General features: G+C 42.0%; 1 protein-coding gene across 1 annotated transcript; it reads left to right on the forward strand.

Moving 5' to 3' along the window:
• Positions 1–405: 405 nt before the first annotated feature.
• HMGXB4 (HMG box domain containing 4) lies at positions 406–15,066 on the forward strand. Its single transcript, XM_010585371.1, has 11 exons — positions 406–2,259; positions 2,847–2,965; positions 4,339–4,414; positions 5,382–6,312; positions 6,496–6,502; positions 7,688–7,769; positions 8,279–8,343; positions 8,631–8,736; positions 9,298–9,467; positions 10,650–10,772; positions 12,720–15,066. Exons 1-11 carry the CDS (start codon positions 2,121–2,123, stop codon positions 12,762–12,764), a joined length of 1,863 nt encoding a protein of 620 aa, XP_010583673.1. The 5' UTR covers positions 406–2,120; the 3' UTR covers positions 12,765–15,066.
• The last annotated feature ends 631 nt before the right edge of the window (positions 15,067–15,697 follow it).

Raw genomic sequence — 15,697 nt, forward strand, 5'->3', positions numbered from 1 at the left:
AGCCCGCTTCAAACGGCGGCGGCGGGGCCCGGGCTCTGAGGGAATTGGCGCGCATGCGCGGGGCTGGGCCTTGGGGTGCCCCGGGGGGGGGGGTACACGACGGGTCCCGGCGCCGTGTCCGCCGAGGGGCCGGTGCCGACGTTTGCCCCCCCCTTCTCCTCCGTATTCCCGGCGGGACCCGCCTGCCCCTCACGGTTTTTCCTCCGGGTCGTTGGGAGCTCCGGCGGGGAAATGGGGCGAGGGAGCCCGGTCCTCCGGTTCCACCCGCCGCGGTCTGTCACCAGTGGGGTGTGCGGCCTCCCTTGGGGGACCGAAGCCCGGAGGTCCCGGTGGAGTCCCGGGAGGGGGGGGCTGCAGAAAAGCAACGCTTGGCCGCGATCCCGCGAGCATGTGCGGTAAGGAAGGGGAGACGTGCGGGGAGAGCTTCTCCGCTGAACCTGTGCGATTACTGCTGAAACCGCAGCATTTGAAGCAGGGGAACCTAACTAGGGTTTACAGGACAAGGCTAGTTAAGGATATGTGTTGTATTTGCAGGGTTAGAGGTCTAGTTGTAAGCCCCTTTAGGCGTTACCTACCAATCTTTACACCTGCCAAGCAAATAAGATGTTAAAAGAGGATAAAAGATATGTGTGTAGCTCTAAACGGATCTTAGTTTCTCCAAGCCATCCATTCATGAACAACTGTCGTCAGCTTTGTTTTGCTGAGCAGTATCTCGATGAGGCCCTTGTCCTCTTGAGCACAGTGCTTTGGTATCGTGCGTGTTCCCACCGAAGTCCATATGACAGCTGAACGTCATGAAACGTTGCCAAAATCTGGCTCAAGATTGTGAGCCCACAAGCGGCAGGATGCTCTTTTGTATTGCAAAGTGCAGTGCTCTAGTGCATACACATAGGCAGTGCTCTTGCTTGTAGACGTAAATTCTGCCTACAAATTGCTGTGCTTGCTACCAACAATGTGTGGTAGTCAGAATATTGACTTAAAACATTTTGTGGCAGATGGTTTCCCAAAACCTGAAGAAATAACATGTATTCCTATGAATTTAAACGGAAACATCTTCTGTGTACCTGCAAGTTTGATTTAGTTGGGACTTTGTTGTTTCACTTAAGTAACCACTATAGGATGAATATGTTGTACATTCTCAGCCAACTATTTATAAAACTGAGGTACGTGCAGGGATGTACAAGCACAAGTTCCCCTGCTCTCAAGGTATTCAAGTGTAACTTCAGTGTGGCAAGATTGCCGTGACAGCTAGAATGAACAAGGTGCATGGTCTTTGTGGTTGAATGCTTACACACGTGTGCACATACACAGAAACACACAAAATCAGTTAGGTGCAATTGGTTTAATTGCTTATGAGCAGAAGGTTGATTTTTTTCATGTTAAGCTGGTTGCTGACTGAAGAACAAAAGCTGTTTACTCTGAGAGAACCAGGGTGCAGCTATTCCATAAGGGCACTGTCCTCCTATATGCCAGCAACTGTGGAACAGAATGACTCGGAGGAGGCCTGAAACCTGGGGGCTGACAGGGGTTGGGGTGCAGCGGAAGGCCTAGTGAAAAGGAGTGCTTGCTTCGGTTCCCTCTCCCAGGCTGGCATTCAGAATGGCTGCAGTGGTAGTATTGGGAAACACATCAGAAGGATGCACACCTTCACTATAAAATGTGTGATCCTTTAGTTAAAAAGATTTGAAATACTTCTTTTGTAGGACAATGATTTCTGCCTGGTTCCTTCTTTTCCTTCACTTCATCTGAGATTCAAGGGTTTGAAATCTCTCTTTAAACGTCCCACTCTGCTACAGTGGCTCCTGACAGAAAATGGCTTTTACACAAGTTTGGGTGCAGTTTTGTGTGTCATGAAGATCAAACTCAGCTGTCTTCTCATTCGTCCATTTTTGTAAATAAATTACTTCAGTGTCTTGGAGATTTTACAAGGAATAGGTGGTCTTTTATATCTTTAAAATAATAGAAGACCAACTTCCAATTTAATTTCAAAAAATTCTGTCAAGCCTGAAGAGTGAGCATGAACTGACCAGAAGGTAGATCCCTTTCCTTTCCCACTGTCTTCCAGAGAATCTTCACTTGGTTCAGAGGAAGTTTCCCATTTTACATCATGATTCTTCTTTATGGGAGGGTTATTTTCATTCTCTGTTTCTCAGACCTTTTCCTGTAGATGGGAACGGGGGAAGGAGCCCAGACGTGGCAACACATTCTCAGGCTCCTGCAGGACCACCATGGCTTATGATGACTCCAAGAAGAAAGAAGGTATGACTGCTTCATAATCTCAGAGGGAGTTGCCAAAAAAAAAGGGTACCCTCTGCAGCCTTTGCCAGGCCATGCAGTCAGAGTGGGAAAGGAAGCTAGTATGCTGTGGAGCCCTTAAATTTAACCTGGCCAAGTTGTTGGAGGATCCCAAGCCCTTGACTTCCAGGTGTAAAGTACTGGGATTAGAACCTGAGAGAAATGAGTGGTATTTCCTAATGCAAACACCTTGATTGGAAACTCTGCCACTGCAGCCTTTCTTCTCCCTGCCAGGTCAATGGAACGGGAGACCAGGGATAAGGATATGTTTAGTCATGGTAACATTTCTAGGTCCAGTTGTCTTTAGGAGAAATATACAAGGGTTAGAAATGAAATCTGGAGTGATTATGTTACAGCATTAGAGCACTGAGCCCCATCCCTGTGGTCAGAGAGTACAGACTGTTACCTTTTAGGCCCCTGTGCTTGTTGGGTTTTGTGCATCGCTCTGTGCCACCGTCCACTGTTATCTTATTTTGTGCATAGTCCACGTCTATCATTCCTTAATGGGGTATTTCATGTCTTCCTTTTTTCCCATTTCACGTAAATCTTAGAGTACCTAGAGAGTGACCGAAGTGTTGATGACGTGGGGCTGCCAACTGGCAGGATACAGCGAGAGAAAAAGCGCTCTTACAAGGATCTGCTGCAAGAGGAAGACGAGATAGCAACTCAGGTCAGGAAGCCCTCAGAGAAAAGGTTGAAGGTGTAAGGATATGTGTAAAGCTAGTGATGGAATGGGATGGGTGGGTTTCTTGTTCTTTTTTATATAGAAATGCATGTAGAAGACAGCAAGAGCAGCTAATCGTGTCCTGTATTGTTCAGTAACTTTCCTGGGAAGAAGGAGGGTGTCAGTCCCAATTACAACTGATTCTGATTTTTCTGGCCTCAGAAAATAGGGTAGTAGGATGCTGTCCTAGTCTTGATGTAGAACCTTGCAAGTCACAAGATAGCATGAATAACTTTTTACACACACACACACAAAAAAATTTTCTTAGAATTTGTGGTTGTATAAATAGCCAGCAAAGGATGGATATAATGTTAACTGATGCACTGTTGTCTTCCTGATTCTGCAGACAGCCTGAAATGATAGCTCTTGAGAGGTATGGACTTGCCCTATTCACCTCTTTGGGGCCTTAACTCTGAAATCACGTAGTAACAACTTAAGTTTCTTCAAAACTTTCCTCTTTGAGCTAAAATTTCTGCTGTTAGCTCAAAGGTGACTATCTTGTGTGATTTTTTTTTTTTTTTAAATCTGGAAAAGAAGTTCTAGTTTAAAATGAAAATCATCTTCTACCATGCAGATGGAATTCTGTAGAGGAGCTTCATTTTCAGACCATAAATTGGTCAAGAGACAAATAATAATTGGATGACATAACATATTAAGGACAATTTTTTGGCCCATCATTATAATTGTCACCTCTTTGTACCTCCTTTCACTTTTATCTTTTTCAGCTTATTAAACATGAACTGCTCACCTTCATTTTCAAGGCTTGATAGCCTATGCATGCTTAGTTATTTCTTAGCTTTATTAAGAGGTAGATGTCTGCCTTTTATCAACTCATCAGCTGATCTCCAAGTGCTGGCTTTCATTGCCCATTTCTTAACACTTTCAAATGTGCTTTTTCAAGTTTTCTTGTGTATTGCTCCTCTCGCTTGGGGGGAGCTCCCTATAGAGATATGTCTTTCAATTTCCTTATAGCCATGTTGTGCTGCAATGCCTAAAGAAAGCTTGATGCCAGTTAGGTGGCTGATGTGCTGAAACCTGTTCTGACTAAGACCATTTTTTGTATTCTCCCACCTACCTGTACCATGCTTTTTGTCTCTTACCTTAAACCTACAGCGTGGGCTCCTGGGGACAGATACGTTTCCTTTGCTTGTTTTAGCACCTAGAATAATGATCCTGTTTCATACCTAGGGTTCCTTGGTGTTACAGTAATACAAATAACTCTTGATAACTCCTACAAATTATTATCTATGTCAATACTCCATGTGAATCTTGTATTATTTCCCTCTTGTTTCTCAGCAATTTTTTTCTTCTTATTCTAGGACAGTGATCTTTTTCCAGGGACAGAACCTCACAAAAAGAAGAGAAAGCACTCCTCAGATGAGTTCTGCTACAGAGGTAAGATAGTAATCAAGCATGGAAAAGGGCTAAGGGATCATGACTTTGAGGAAAGGATGCTGTAAAACCAGTGTCATCAATCTTTGTGGTTAGCACTTTATGGGGGGAGAATACATCAACCTGTCTTAGGACAAGTAATCAGAAGCCTGATGCTGATCAGCACCAGAGAGTAGAAGATTAGGGAATGATATTTTCAGAGTCTAGCTTACCAAGTTGCCATTGTTGAGGGTAGAGATCTTCCACCCTCTTTTGATTGACAAGTTGTAGTTTTCTAACCCATGCCTTCCCTTTTGGCATTTGCATTTCATTTTTCCCTATTACATTACAAACTGTAATTTTACTTGCAGATAGTATTACTTTCTCTGAATTTATAAAAGTAGAATGCATCAGGGTGAAAAAGAAATGCTTTTGGGTTCAGTTTAAATACAGAAACATTATTCTCACAATTAATAAGCTGGCTAGAGAATGACAATTCTGCTCATAAAAGCTTAACAGGTTTAAGATTTATTTTTGGCCCAATGAAAAGAGAAAGCCCAGTTGAAATGTTATCAGAATCTGTTTTCAGAATGAAAAAGCTTGTATTTTCAATTCATTGGTCTCACCTTGGCTAAAAATGGCACGAAAACCTTGCACTTGAGATGTAATTTCAGGCTCAGTAAGATACTTTTTCATCAAAATATGTTATTTCACAATGGAATAAAGAGTTTGACAAAACTTCAAGAGCTTACCTGCTCTGTCTTCCTGCCTTGAATTATTTGACCATCTCGGGCATTACAGCTCCTGAATTGTATCAGTAAGGCTGTGCGAAGCTGGCTACAAGCTTCAGAGATCTTTTGTTTAAGCCAGGATGTAAATCTGTTAGCTGTAATCATAAGTCTTGCAGGATTCCCACTTCACTTCTTTGGGCTGGTGTAATGCTGTCTTTAAGGGAATCATCTTGATGTACATTTCTCTTGATCTTTTTCAGGTGTTTCGCCTTTGGATCTACCATCAAAGAAGAAGAAAAAAGCAGTTTCTAGCCCATCCTCAGCTGATACAACCATGGATTTACTCAAGGCTATCACCTCACCTTTGGCCACAAGCTCAAAGTCTTCAAAGAAGACCTCTGAAAAATCATCTTATTCTTCCTCTGGCCATTCTGAAAGCAAAAAGGAGCACCACAAGAAGAAGCTGAGTGGGAGCAGTGGGGAGCACTCAGTGGATGATGGCAGCTTCCACAAATCTAAAAAAATGAAACCTCTCTATGTGAACACAGAGACACTTACTCTTCGTGAACCTGATGGCTTGAAGATGAAGCTCATCCTTTCACCGAAAGAGAAAAGTAGTGCAGCAGATGATGATTCTTTCTCCTACTCTTCAGCACCAGCGGCTGCAAAGAAATCTTCAAAGAAATCGGCTCGAGATGAGCAAGGCTCATTCCTGCTGGGTCATGAACTACAGAGCTTCCTGAAGTCATCCCGGAAGAAGCACAAACCACCCCTGGACTCACATCCACCTTCTGAGAGTTTTGGTGCTGACACCTCCCTTTTTTCAGAGGGCCATGGGAGCGAGTATGAGATTTCAGGTGTGGAGGCACCGCCAGAATCTGGTTCCTCTTCTGGTGGGGAGTTGGAGGCTGGAGAGCTAGTGATAGATGACTCCTACCGGGAAATCAAAAAGAAGAAGAAGTCAAAAAAAAGTAAGAAAAAAAAAGACAAAGAGAAACACAGAGAGAAGAAGCACTCTAAGTCTAAAAAGAGTTCTGGGCACGGTCCTGTGGCAGTAGCTGAAGTGTCACCACCACCTCCTCCCAGTACCCCCTATGTTCTTCCTCCACCTCCTCCTGCTGCTTTTCACTCAGATGGTCAAGGTGAGAAGAGACGGAAAAAGGAAGACAAGGAGAAGGACAAAGCTGAGAAGTGGGAAAAGGAAAGAGAAAAAGAAAAGGAAAAGGAAAAGGAAAGAGAAAAAGAAAAGGAAAAGGAAAGAGAAAAGGAAAAGGAAAGAGAAAAAGAAAGAGAAAAGGAAAGAGAAAAAGAAAAGGAAAGAGAAAAGGAAAGAGAGAAAGAAAAGGAAAGAGAAAAGGAAAGAGAAAAAGAAAGAGAAAAAGTAAGGAAAAATTGGAGGGAAAATAGGAACTGGGTGGTGGGTAACGGTGAATTAGGCACTCCATTACAAAGGCATGTTAAATTGAAACAGAAGGATAACTAATACCAGGATCAGTGGTTTCAGTGAAGCATGTTTGGAAAAATGTGTCAGCCACTATGTCATTCTGGTTTTGTGGCACGGGCAGTCTTTAGCCAATGGAGGTTCTTTGAAAAGGTTATACTTAATTTGCTTGGTACAGGTTATATACCAAGCACAACTGCATCATTTTCTAAGGTAACCAGTTCCAGCTGTTGCCAGGCAGACTTTTGGACTAGTGATCTGGTCCATCATCACAGTTCTGGTAAAAAGGAATCAAGCTGTAACCTGAAAAGTGAAGATATTTACCTGTATACTCCTGTATTCAAATAAAATTCTAATTCTTATAGACTACCACATTCCCAGTTTTGTCCTGTACTCATAAATTCAGTTTTCCATGGTTAGTGTTTAAAAATGAGTGGGAGAAATGGTAGCTAGCATATGAATGAGTTTACAGGTGGTAGAACTGTAGCTGTGTAAGTATATAAATGGGGAAAAGCAGTTTCTCTATGTTCAGAGAGACAAGAGTTGCTTTGTGTCAGGAAATGGGCAGATGTAGCCCAAATTTGTTCAGCCATTATTCTGTTCTATTTGGTAAGTTTTCTCTGATCATAGCTCAGCAACTGCTTATGCCTCTGCTGTCAGCGTACTTATACTGTCTATTTTCCTGCCAATTTGAAGTGTTTGTAAGGATGCAAGGAATGGAACAAAACATTGTGATGAGGACTGAATTGTTTTGACAGATCTGTAATATGTACTGTGAATAGTATGACAGATACATTTTATTATTATTTTAAGTTTTAAACCGGATATATTAACAAAGTTGTATGTTGATCCTAGATTTAGAATAGTGCGTTGTTGTAACTTATGAATGAAATGTGTTGATAGAGTTGCTGCAAGATAAGCCTTGTACCAAGACTAGTGCTGGCTGGTTCCTGTGCTTTCATAAACACTAAATTCAGCTAGAACATGTAAAACGCTGCTTTTTTAGGTGCCTGATCTAAGCACCACAGCTTTCTTTAAGTCTTCAATAAATGCCAAATTCTTATTAAATTCAAGTAGGTCTCATCGTAATTAAAAATCTTTGTTTCCTTTTCTTCTTCTGACTAGCCAAAGAAGAAAAACATGTCTGCCTATCAAGTGTTCTGTAAGGAATATCGTACAACTATTGTGTCTGAGCACCCTGGAATAGGTGAGAGAATAATCTAGCCTTCTCCTCTCTTGATTATACACCAGTCGGATCAATTAGCAGAATGTATTGTCTCTGTTTCATACCAACGTCTTAACTTTGACAGAATGTAAAGAATCTGCCAATTTTCTTTGAATAAGAGGTGACAAAGGGGACAGGAGTGGATTTCATTATTTGATTTTGTTGCATTTTAACCAAGCTGTGAATCTGGATAAAGAAATTTCTAGCTCGCTCTTTCTTTACTTAAAGAGTTACCTTCATTGTGTCACTTTCCTGTATACACACATGTGACTTTATATTCCCATCATCAAGCTTTTTTTTCATTATAAAGAGTAAAGGGAATGCACACTGGCAATCATTTTCAGGCCAGTATGGAGAGTTCCAGTTGTGGAATGGGTTGCTTCCTGAATGTGTATGCATGGGCTAGTAAATTTCCTGTTCTCTCCATGATTTTATGATTTCATTTGTTTTAAACATTTGTTTTAAACATTTTTCTTCTTTCCTTCTGCCAGATTTTGGAGAGCTAAGTAAAAAACTGGCGGAAGTGTGGAAGCAGCTACCTGAGAAGGATAAACTGGTGAGTGTGTGTGAGGCATTTTTAAAATGATTTCTGTAAACTAGGTGCTTAGGTCAGAACGTGCTGGCAGCATTGCCACCATACCTTGAAAAATGCTACCTGTGTCGCCAAAGTATGTAAAGATAGAAAGTATGGAAACCTTGCCCTTGCGATCATAAAAGCATCCATTTTCTTATGGTATTGCTTCACCAGTTAGCTACATAACATCATTCTGCCTCCGGGTCCTGGCATCAGGTAACAATTACCTAATGTTACGAATCTCTCTTTTCATACCATGGTAACTGCAGATCTGGAAACAGAAAGCTCAGTATCTCCAACACAAGCAAAATAAAGCAGAAGCCACCACTGTGAAGAGAAAGGCATCATCTTCAGATGGGGCACCAAAAATAAAAGGTAATTGTTGCACTTTATTTGCTCTGGTCTTTTTTCTTGGACAGGGAAGATAGTGTTGCCTGTGGAATAAGGAACAAAGGTCCTTTCCTGCTTCACACCCCTACCTGCTTTCTCACAAGGCTTGACATTTAAATCATCATATTACTCAAAAAGAATTTTACTGTGAGAGTGAGAATGATATCAGCATTATTCAGAAGTATTTCCTTGTCTAATTTGTAGAGTGGTATTGGTTTTAGCAGTTTAGGGATTTAAATGTAAAATAAGAAGAGGCAGCAGGGAAGTTCTAGTGGGATTAGTTTGCTGCTAGAGGAAAAAGGGTTGTTCTTGGCTTGGCATCTCTCTTTATCAAATCTCCCAAACCAAATCTCCCAGATTTCATTCAGCTGAGGCAGATGCTTTGTGCATGTAGAAGGAAAGTGTTGACTCCAAAGACCGCAGGACCAGGTCCACAGAACTATTTAAGTATCTCATGCCTTTGAGATTTGAACTTTACTAAGTAAATAAGCTTGTAAGTAAAAGAAAGAAAGAAGAGAATATGGAATTTTATTTGTGTGTTTCCAGCTTCTCCAACAGGAGTGATTTCCCCTCATAAGAAATCCCCCACCAGCACTGTGGTGGTGTCTTCCTCACCAGCCAAAGTCCCTGAGACGGATCCTATTGATGTAGCTGCACACTTACAGTTGCTGGGTGAATCTCTGAGCCTTATTGGTCACAGACTGCAGGAAACAGAGGTGAGTCTGTAAGCAGCGATGTCACAGGATCTCCACACAGGATTGGAGGGATTATTATTTTATTTTACTTAGAAGTTTAACCAATGCTTTTCTGTTAGGAAGAGAAATTGGAGATGGTGTGTTGTGTCTTCAATGCATTCCTGTTTGTTTTCAGTGAAATAAAAAGTCTTGTTTCTCAGTAAACAGTAGGCATCAAAGACAGACAGGTCCTTTGCAGCTCTAAGTCCTCAAAGGCAGTTCTTAGTTCAGCAAACTCTTCAGTCTTTTCTTACTATATGTTCACCTTGGATCTGGTACTTCCTTGCTGTCTTTGCCAGCAGTCTCTGGTCCAGTTTCTGTTACTGTCTCAAGACTTCTTAGAAAACCATCAGCCTTTACCAAGATGGTTTTTGCATGTCCTGTTGTTTTCTGGCAGTATCATATTGCCAGTGCTTTGGATAGGGACTAACATAGAAGATGTCAGATTTTAAGGGTTTCCTACTGTTAGATGATAGTGATTCTACGCACACATGCACGCGCACTTTCAGAACTCGGCCCAGCCTGTAAGCAGAGCACACATATTTGGCTCAAATAATATAATTGAATTTTATGGCTAGTGTGGTCATCTCATCCCACTATGCTTACTTGTTTTATCAGCAGTAAAATAAATGTTCTTGCATTTTGTTTCTGGTATGACCAATTGAGGTCATTCTTCAGAGGAACAACCAGAGTAAATTCTCCCCCTTTATAGAAAGGCACACAAGCAAATTCCCTTTCCTGAAAGTATGTCAATGGTTAAAGCAATTGTTACAGACTTAGCATTTCTTTAGACTTCAGTAATAAAACTGTTGTCTTTAGGACTCATGTAGTTAACGAAATAGATCATACGAAATGGCAAAGAAATTACATTTTAAAAAATTGTAGAATTAAGTGTTTTATGCAACTGACAATTTTCTGACCTTTTCTGTTGTTCCCTACTTTCTTCCTACACTAGTATGTTGCCTACTGAATTCTTAATTTTTTTGAGCCAGCAGTCTCTCTGTGAAGCACATGACACAGTTTTGTTACTGTGTAAATAATGAAAGTGGACTAGAGGAGCTCAAGAGTGAAGATACTGTATCTGCATGAGAATCAATACAGTTGTGAAAGAACCATAATTTCCCTACTCATCCCTATCAATTTTTTTTCTTTCCTTACTTCCAGGGAATGGTGGCTGTTTCAGGAAGTTTGTCAGTACTTCTAGATTCAATCATCTGTGCTTTGGGCCCATTAGCATGTCTGACCACACAACTACCTGAGTTGAATGGCTGCCCTAAGCACGTTTTGGTGAGTTCCTTGTGATTATTTCCATTCTAGCACTGTTGATTTCAGTGGAGTCCAGCCAGAGTTTTTTGATGAATCAGTCTTACGATGTGATGATAATTCCAGTGCAATAAGAAAATTGTCTTGGTCTTATATTGGAATATTTCTTGAAATTCTTTCAGATGTTACTGTTGTATGATATTTTGCAACTTTTTTTCTCCCAGTGGTAACTGGCCGAGTATTTGTAGTGTTGATTGCAGTGTGTGTAGGTCCTGTTTTAGTGACTGAATCAATCCATCTGAATCAAATCAAAGTGCCTGTACACATACCAGTATTTTTGAAAGTTTTTTTGGTAAAAATAAAAAGCACCTTCTATCTGCTCTGTATCACACAATCTGTTTTTCCTTTAGTAGCACAAAAAATAACTTGTGATCTCAGGTTTCCTAATGTGATTGAGTACGGCCTTTTACATGTGGCTGTAACCTTCTCCAAGGAAAGAAAAATAGTCTCTGTTTTAAAGAACTGTGTAACTACAGGTTCTTTTTCACTTTAAACTACACTTAATATTGAGCTCTGGTTTAGCAATAGCTTGTGGCATCTCTGTAGCATGATGTGGACATAGATTAAGATGGCAGCAGCATAAAAGGAATCAGGAGTCATGCCTCCAACAGGAGACATGAATAAAGCAGTGAAGGAGAGGAGCAGAAATTAAAAATAAATATATAGTCTGCAAAAGTTAAGAGATTAAAAACAAATCTGGCAGAGACGACAACAAAAATGGGATATGAATAGGCATGTTATAATAGGGCAGCCCAAACATTGATTCATTTTGAGAACGGACTATTAACAATAAAGTTGACAGCTTAGACTGTGAGCTCCCACAAACTGGCTGCCTGCACAAAAGCTGAGTCAGTGGGGTGTTCCCATCCTAAGCCATGGAAAAACATCCTATGCTTTTTTTCCTTCTTGCTTGCCAAGTGCATTCAGAGCAATGACACCGTATGACTAATGGTGCATATATTTCAAACTTGATCAACTTATAAGGAGTAGTGGAGCTTTAGGTGGATTAAGGCACTTACCCTTCACTTCTGAAAACTGGTATTCAGACTTGATAATAAATAATTCTGATTTTTACCATCAGATGTGTAACGATAGTGGTGTTTTAAGACATGGATAAAATTGTTAGTGGTCGTGTTGCACATAGAATGCAATTTGTCCTTTCAGTCAGTAGATGGCATTGCTAAATTCTAGAATCACAACTGGTGCAGCTACAGCTCCTCTGTCTTCAGCAATTAAAAGGTGGCATTCCTAAGGCCTTCTTCAGCCATCCAGCCACAGGCTGGAGCTTACTGAAGTACTGCATTTGAAGAACATACAGATAATATACTGCTGGGTCTTGTTTTCTGATGTGCACAAGGACTCTTCCAGGATTCTATTATGTTTTGCAGGAAAAACTGGAGGGCGCTTCTTTTTCCCATCTGGCACCCTATTAGTGGGTGTGTTTAAGGATTTTTCTCTTTACTTTTACACTACAGGATTTCATGAAGGACTTGTGAGTGTGAAGTCAAGTAATTTTTTTTTTTTATATGCTACAACTTTGATCACTTTGCTCAAGTCCTTCATCACTAGTCTTTCCTGTGGTTGAAGTGATATGGTCAGTGTGGCTTGTTTCAAATTCAGAGACAGAGTATGGAGTTCATAAGGAAGAGGTCACTTGAGGAAAGCCTCAAGCATTTTCCTTGTTTCCATGTGCTTATAAGTACTGAGGCTACCTTTATGTTTAGTTAACTTACATTTCCAAAAATGTGAAAATAAGCCTAGCAGTGGTGGTGATGACTAGGCAGATTTGGTTGTCTTATTAATGATAACTTGTAAGGCAAGTGAACCTGCTTAGTACCCTCGTCTGTGTCATTTTTTAAGGATTTTGAGTCATTACCTGACACTAAAAAACCACTGAATTTCTTTTCCCAGTCAAACACACTAGACAACATTGCCTACATCATGCCTGGACTTTGATGGGAAAGGATCCTGGGATGTACTCAACCTCTGCGTAACTGACTTGTGTACATATGCACTACACCGGCACTCTCAATGGGCTCCGTGTGTAGGGTTTTAAAGTTTTATATCTGTACAGTATATACATAGGATTGTAACTATTTGACTTTTGTTTTATGAAAAGTTGTGAAGTTAAGCTGAGAAAACCCTTTTGTGTTGGTGGGTGAAATGTCCTCCAATCTGAAAGTATTTTGTATGAAGAATTCAGAAAGCTTTTGAGATATTCGCCTTAAATTCAGATCCTTTGAAGGGGAAGCAGCCAGAGAATGGACTTCTCAGTATAAAGAAAAAAAACGTCGCCATGAGAAGGGTCATTGAAACAGGTGGCTCAGAGAGGTTGTTGACTCTCCATCCTTGGTGATAAACGGAATGATCAGCCTGCTCTAGTTGGACTTTCTTTAAGCAGCGGGATGGACCAGGTGACCTCCTGATATCCCTTCCAAATTTAAATATTCTGATATTCTACGAGCAGGTAGAGATGATGATATATTTTGGACCAAGGAATAGAACTGAACTCTTCACCAGCCCTGTTTCTAACTGATTTTCAGTTTAAAATCTACTGCGTGAGGGGAAAGCTGGATAGCTGATCAAAGATACAGAGGTCTTTGCCTCTTGGTCACTTCTTCCAACCCCCCCTCTTCAGTCAGTAATAACTGAAAGTTGTCAGCGTCAGCTGGCTGGTCTGGTAGCTGGCATTTGAAGTAAAGTGGAAGATGACAACAAATTTAATCTTTTCCTGTGGACTTGCACCCAAATCATCATTGGCACGATACATCAACCAACTGCATTGGCTTGAGAGAATGAACCTCCTGCTGATTTTTCCAGGGCATGGTCAGCCTGCTTTGATGGAGAGGAGTGCGGAAGCGGATGGGAAAATCTTGGATTGCTTCTGCCCATCTTGCACCTGTTTTGTGAACAGACAATTTTGGTTTCTGAGATCGCTCATCCCCCATCCCTTTCACCAGCAGTATCGAAAGAGCTGTGGTGCTGCTGTGAGGCAGTGACTAATGACCAGTTTGAAGCAGTTACGGCTGAGTAAGGCACATGTGGGTTGATTGGACCGATTCCCCTTCCTTCCAGCCACATACTTGGTGTTTGGTTTTCTGCTCCTCTAGAAGAGGAGCCGCAGGAGAGCACTTGATTCTCATATAAGCTTTTGTGTGTCTGTATGTACGTGTATGTGGTGTTCATATCGTATGTATTTAACTTTTACCAATATCTGTAACAGATTTTAATTTATCCTGTATATTTCTGTGTGTGTGTGTGTATGTATATATATATATATACATAATTTAAAAGCAAAAATCCCTCCCTCCACCCAACAGTGTGTGGAAAATACCAATCAAGTTTGCCTCACCCCCACTTCCTGCAGGAATCAGCTATATGCGTAGTAGTAAGCATTGGCATTGTATGGGGAAACACCAGGAAGTTTTTAAGTGGCTGTAGAAACAGGCTACCTTGTGAAGGTAGGTAGAACAACTGAAATATAGTTTGACTTTAGCCTTTCCAGCCTTATAATGTAAAAATTTTAAAATGACAGAAGAGCACTTTTTTACTTCCAATCTGAAGTCTAGCTTGTGTTTTTCAGGGCAGTTGAAAGTGAGCTGTCCCTCATTGTGGTTGAGCCCCAAATCATACTTAAATTAAATCCTTAGGTGTGCAGGATGGTTTTTCTCCCCGTTCCTCTTCACCATGTATTCCCCAGCTGTGCCTGCACAAGGTAGTCTGTCTCTTATGGAGCTTTTCTCAGTGCACTGTTAGGTTTTTCTCGGTCAGTGGAGGAGGCAGAAGGTTCTCAGACCACCGTGCAAGTTCCCAACCCAAGCCTCAGACCAGAGCATACATGTTTTAACAACACATCACTAATCCCAGTGAGCCTGGAATTGGGAAGGGCCCAGGAGGGAGGCAGTCTCATCCTGCTTCGGATCCTGACCTGTACTAAAGCATCTGCTGCTGGGAGCGGCACAAAATCCGTGGCTCTTTCTAGCCCTTTACAATTGAGAGCATCGTGGTGAAGGGACAGATCTGCTCTCTAAGGAACAGAAGGGGATCAGCTTTAGCTTTGTCGTCTGTACAATGGAAAACTCTTGAAGAGTGAAAAACACACGCAACCCTGGTGTATTGTATTTTTATTAAAATTTGTACACTTTGTATAATCTGTATCTTGTGGTATTTGGTACTAGAGGGAAAACTTTGGCAAGACTTAGCAGTTTTTATATTTTTGTTATTTCTTTGCTGTTTGATCCAGATTACATTACAATTATACAGCAAAACTTTTTTGTACTGTACTTACAATATACTTTTTTTTAACATTTGGAGTATCGTCATTCATTTCTGGCATGCACCATGTTTTCTGCAGCTGTCGTTACTACTACTACCTAGCGTTTCTCAGCAAATTCTAAACTCCTTAAACTCGCTCGGTTTCTCCTCCCTGCCGCCTCGCCTCGGTTCGGGTCGGCGGCGTTCAGGTGAGAACAGCCCGGGGGGCTCGAGGCGAGCGTGTTAGCGTGGGATGTCAAGGCGTGACGGCGATTTGCGCCGGTCATCGACGCGTTCCCCTTTCCGCGGTCCGAGCGTTGGCCGATGGCTCGGGCCGGGAGGATGCTGCCGGACGCGGTGCCTTGCCGACCGGTCCGTACCCCCCTGCGCCAGAAGGGTCCGACACGGGGCTACGGAAAACTCCAAACCTCTCGCCCCGGGGTTTTCGGGTATTTGGGCCGAAGGCTGGGCGGCGGGTTTTTTTTCTCTCCCGAAGCGCACGGCGGTTGCGGAAAACGGGGAAACCTCTCGGTGGCGGTCGGTTCCTGCCAGCCGAGGCCGACGGGGCGGGCAGTGACACCGGCCCTGCCGCCGTCCCCGCCTCAGCCGCCCCCCCCCCACCGGCCGCCCCGGCC

The sequence above is a fragment of the Haliaeetus leucocephalus genome, unplaced genomic scaffold (genome assembly GCF_000737465.1).
Source record: "Haliaeetus leucocephalus isolate CR32 unplaced genomic scaffold, Haliaeetus_leucocephalus-4.0 Scaffold101, whole genome shotgun sequence".
Taxonomy (NCBI): Eukaryota; Metazoa; Chordata; class Aves; order Accipitriformes; family Accipitridae; genus Haliaeetus; species Haliaeetus leucocephalus.

Excerpts from the sequence above, each read along its gene's own strand:
- HMGXB4 (XM_010585371.1), top strand. The coding sequence starts at position 2,121 with ATGGGAGGGTTATTTTCATTCTCTGTTTCTCAGACCTTTTCCTGTAGA. Across the intron at positions 2,260-2,846 it reads TGACTCCAAGAAGAAAGAAG|AGTACCTAGAGAGTGACCGA; the intron begins GTATGACTGCTT and ends CGTAAATCTTAG. Across the intron at positions 8,344-8,630 it reads TACCTGAGAAGGATAAACTG|ATCTGGAAACAGAAAGCTCA; the intron begins GTGAGTGTGTGT and ends TGGTAACTGCAG.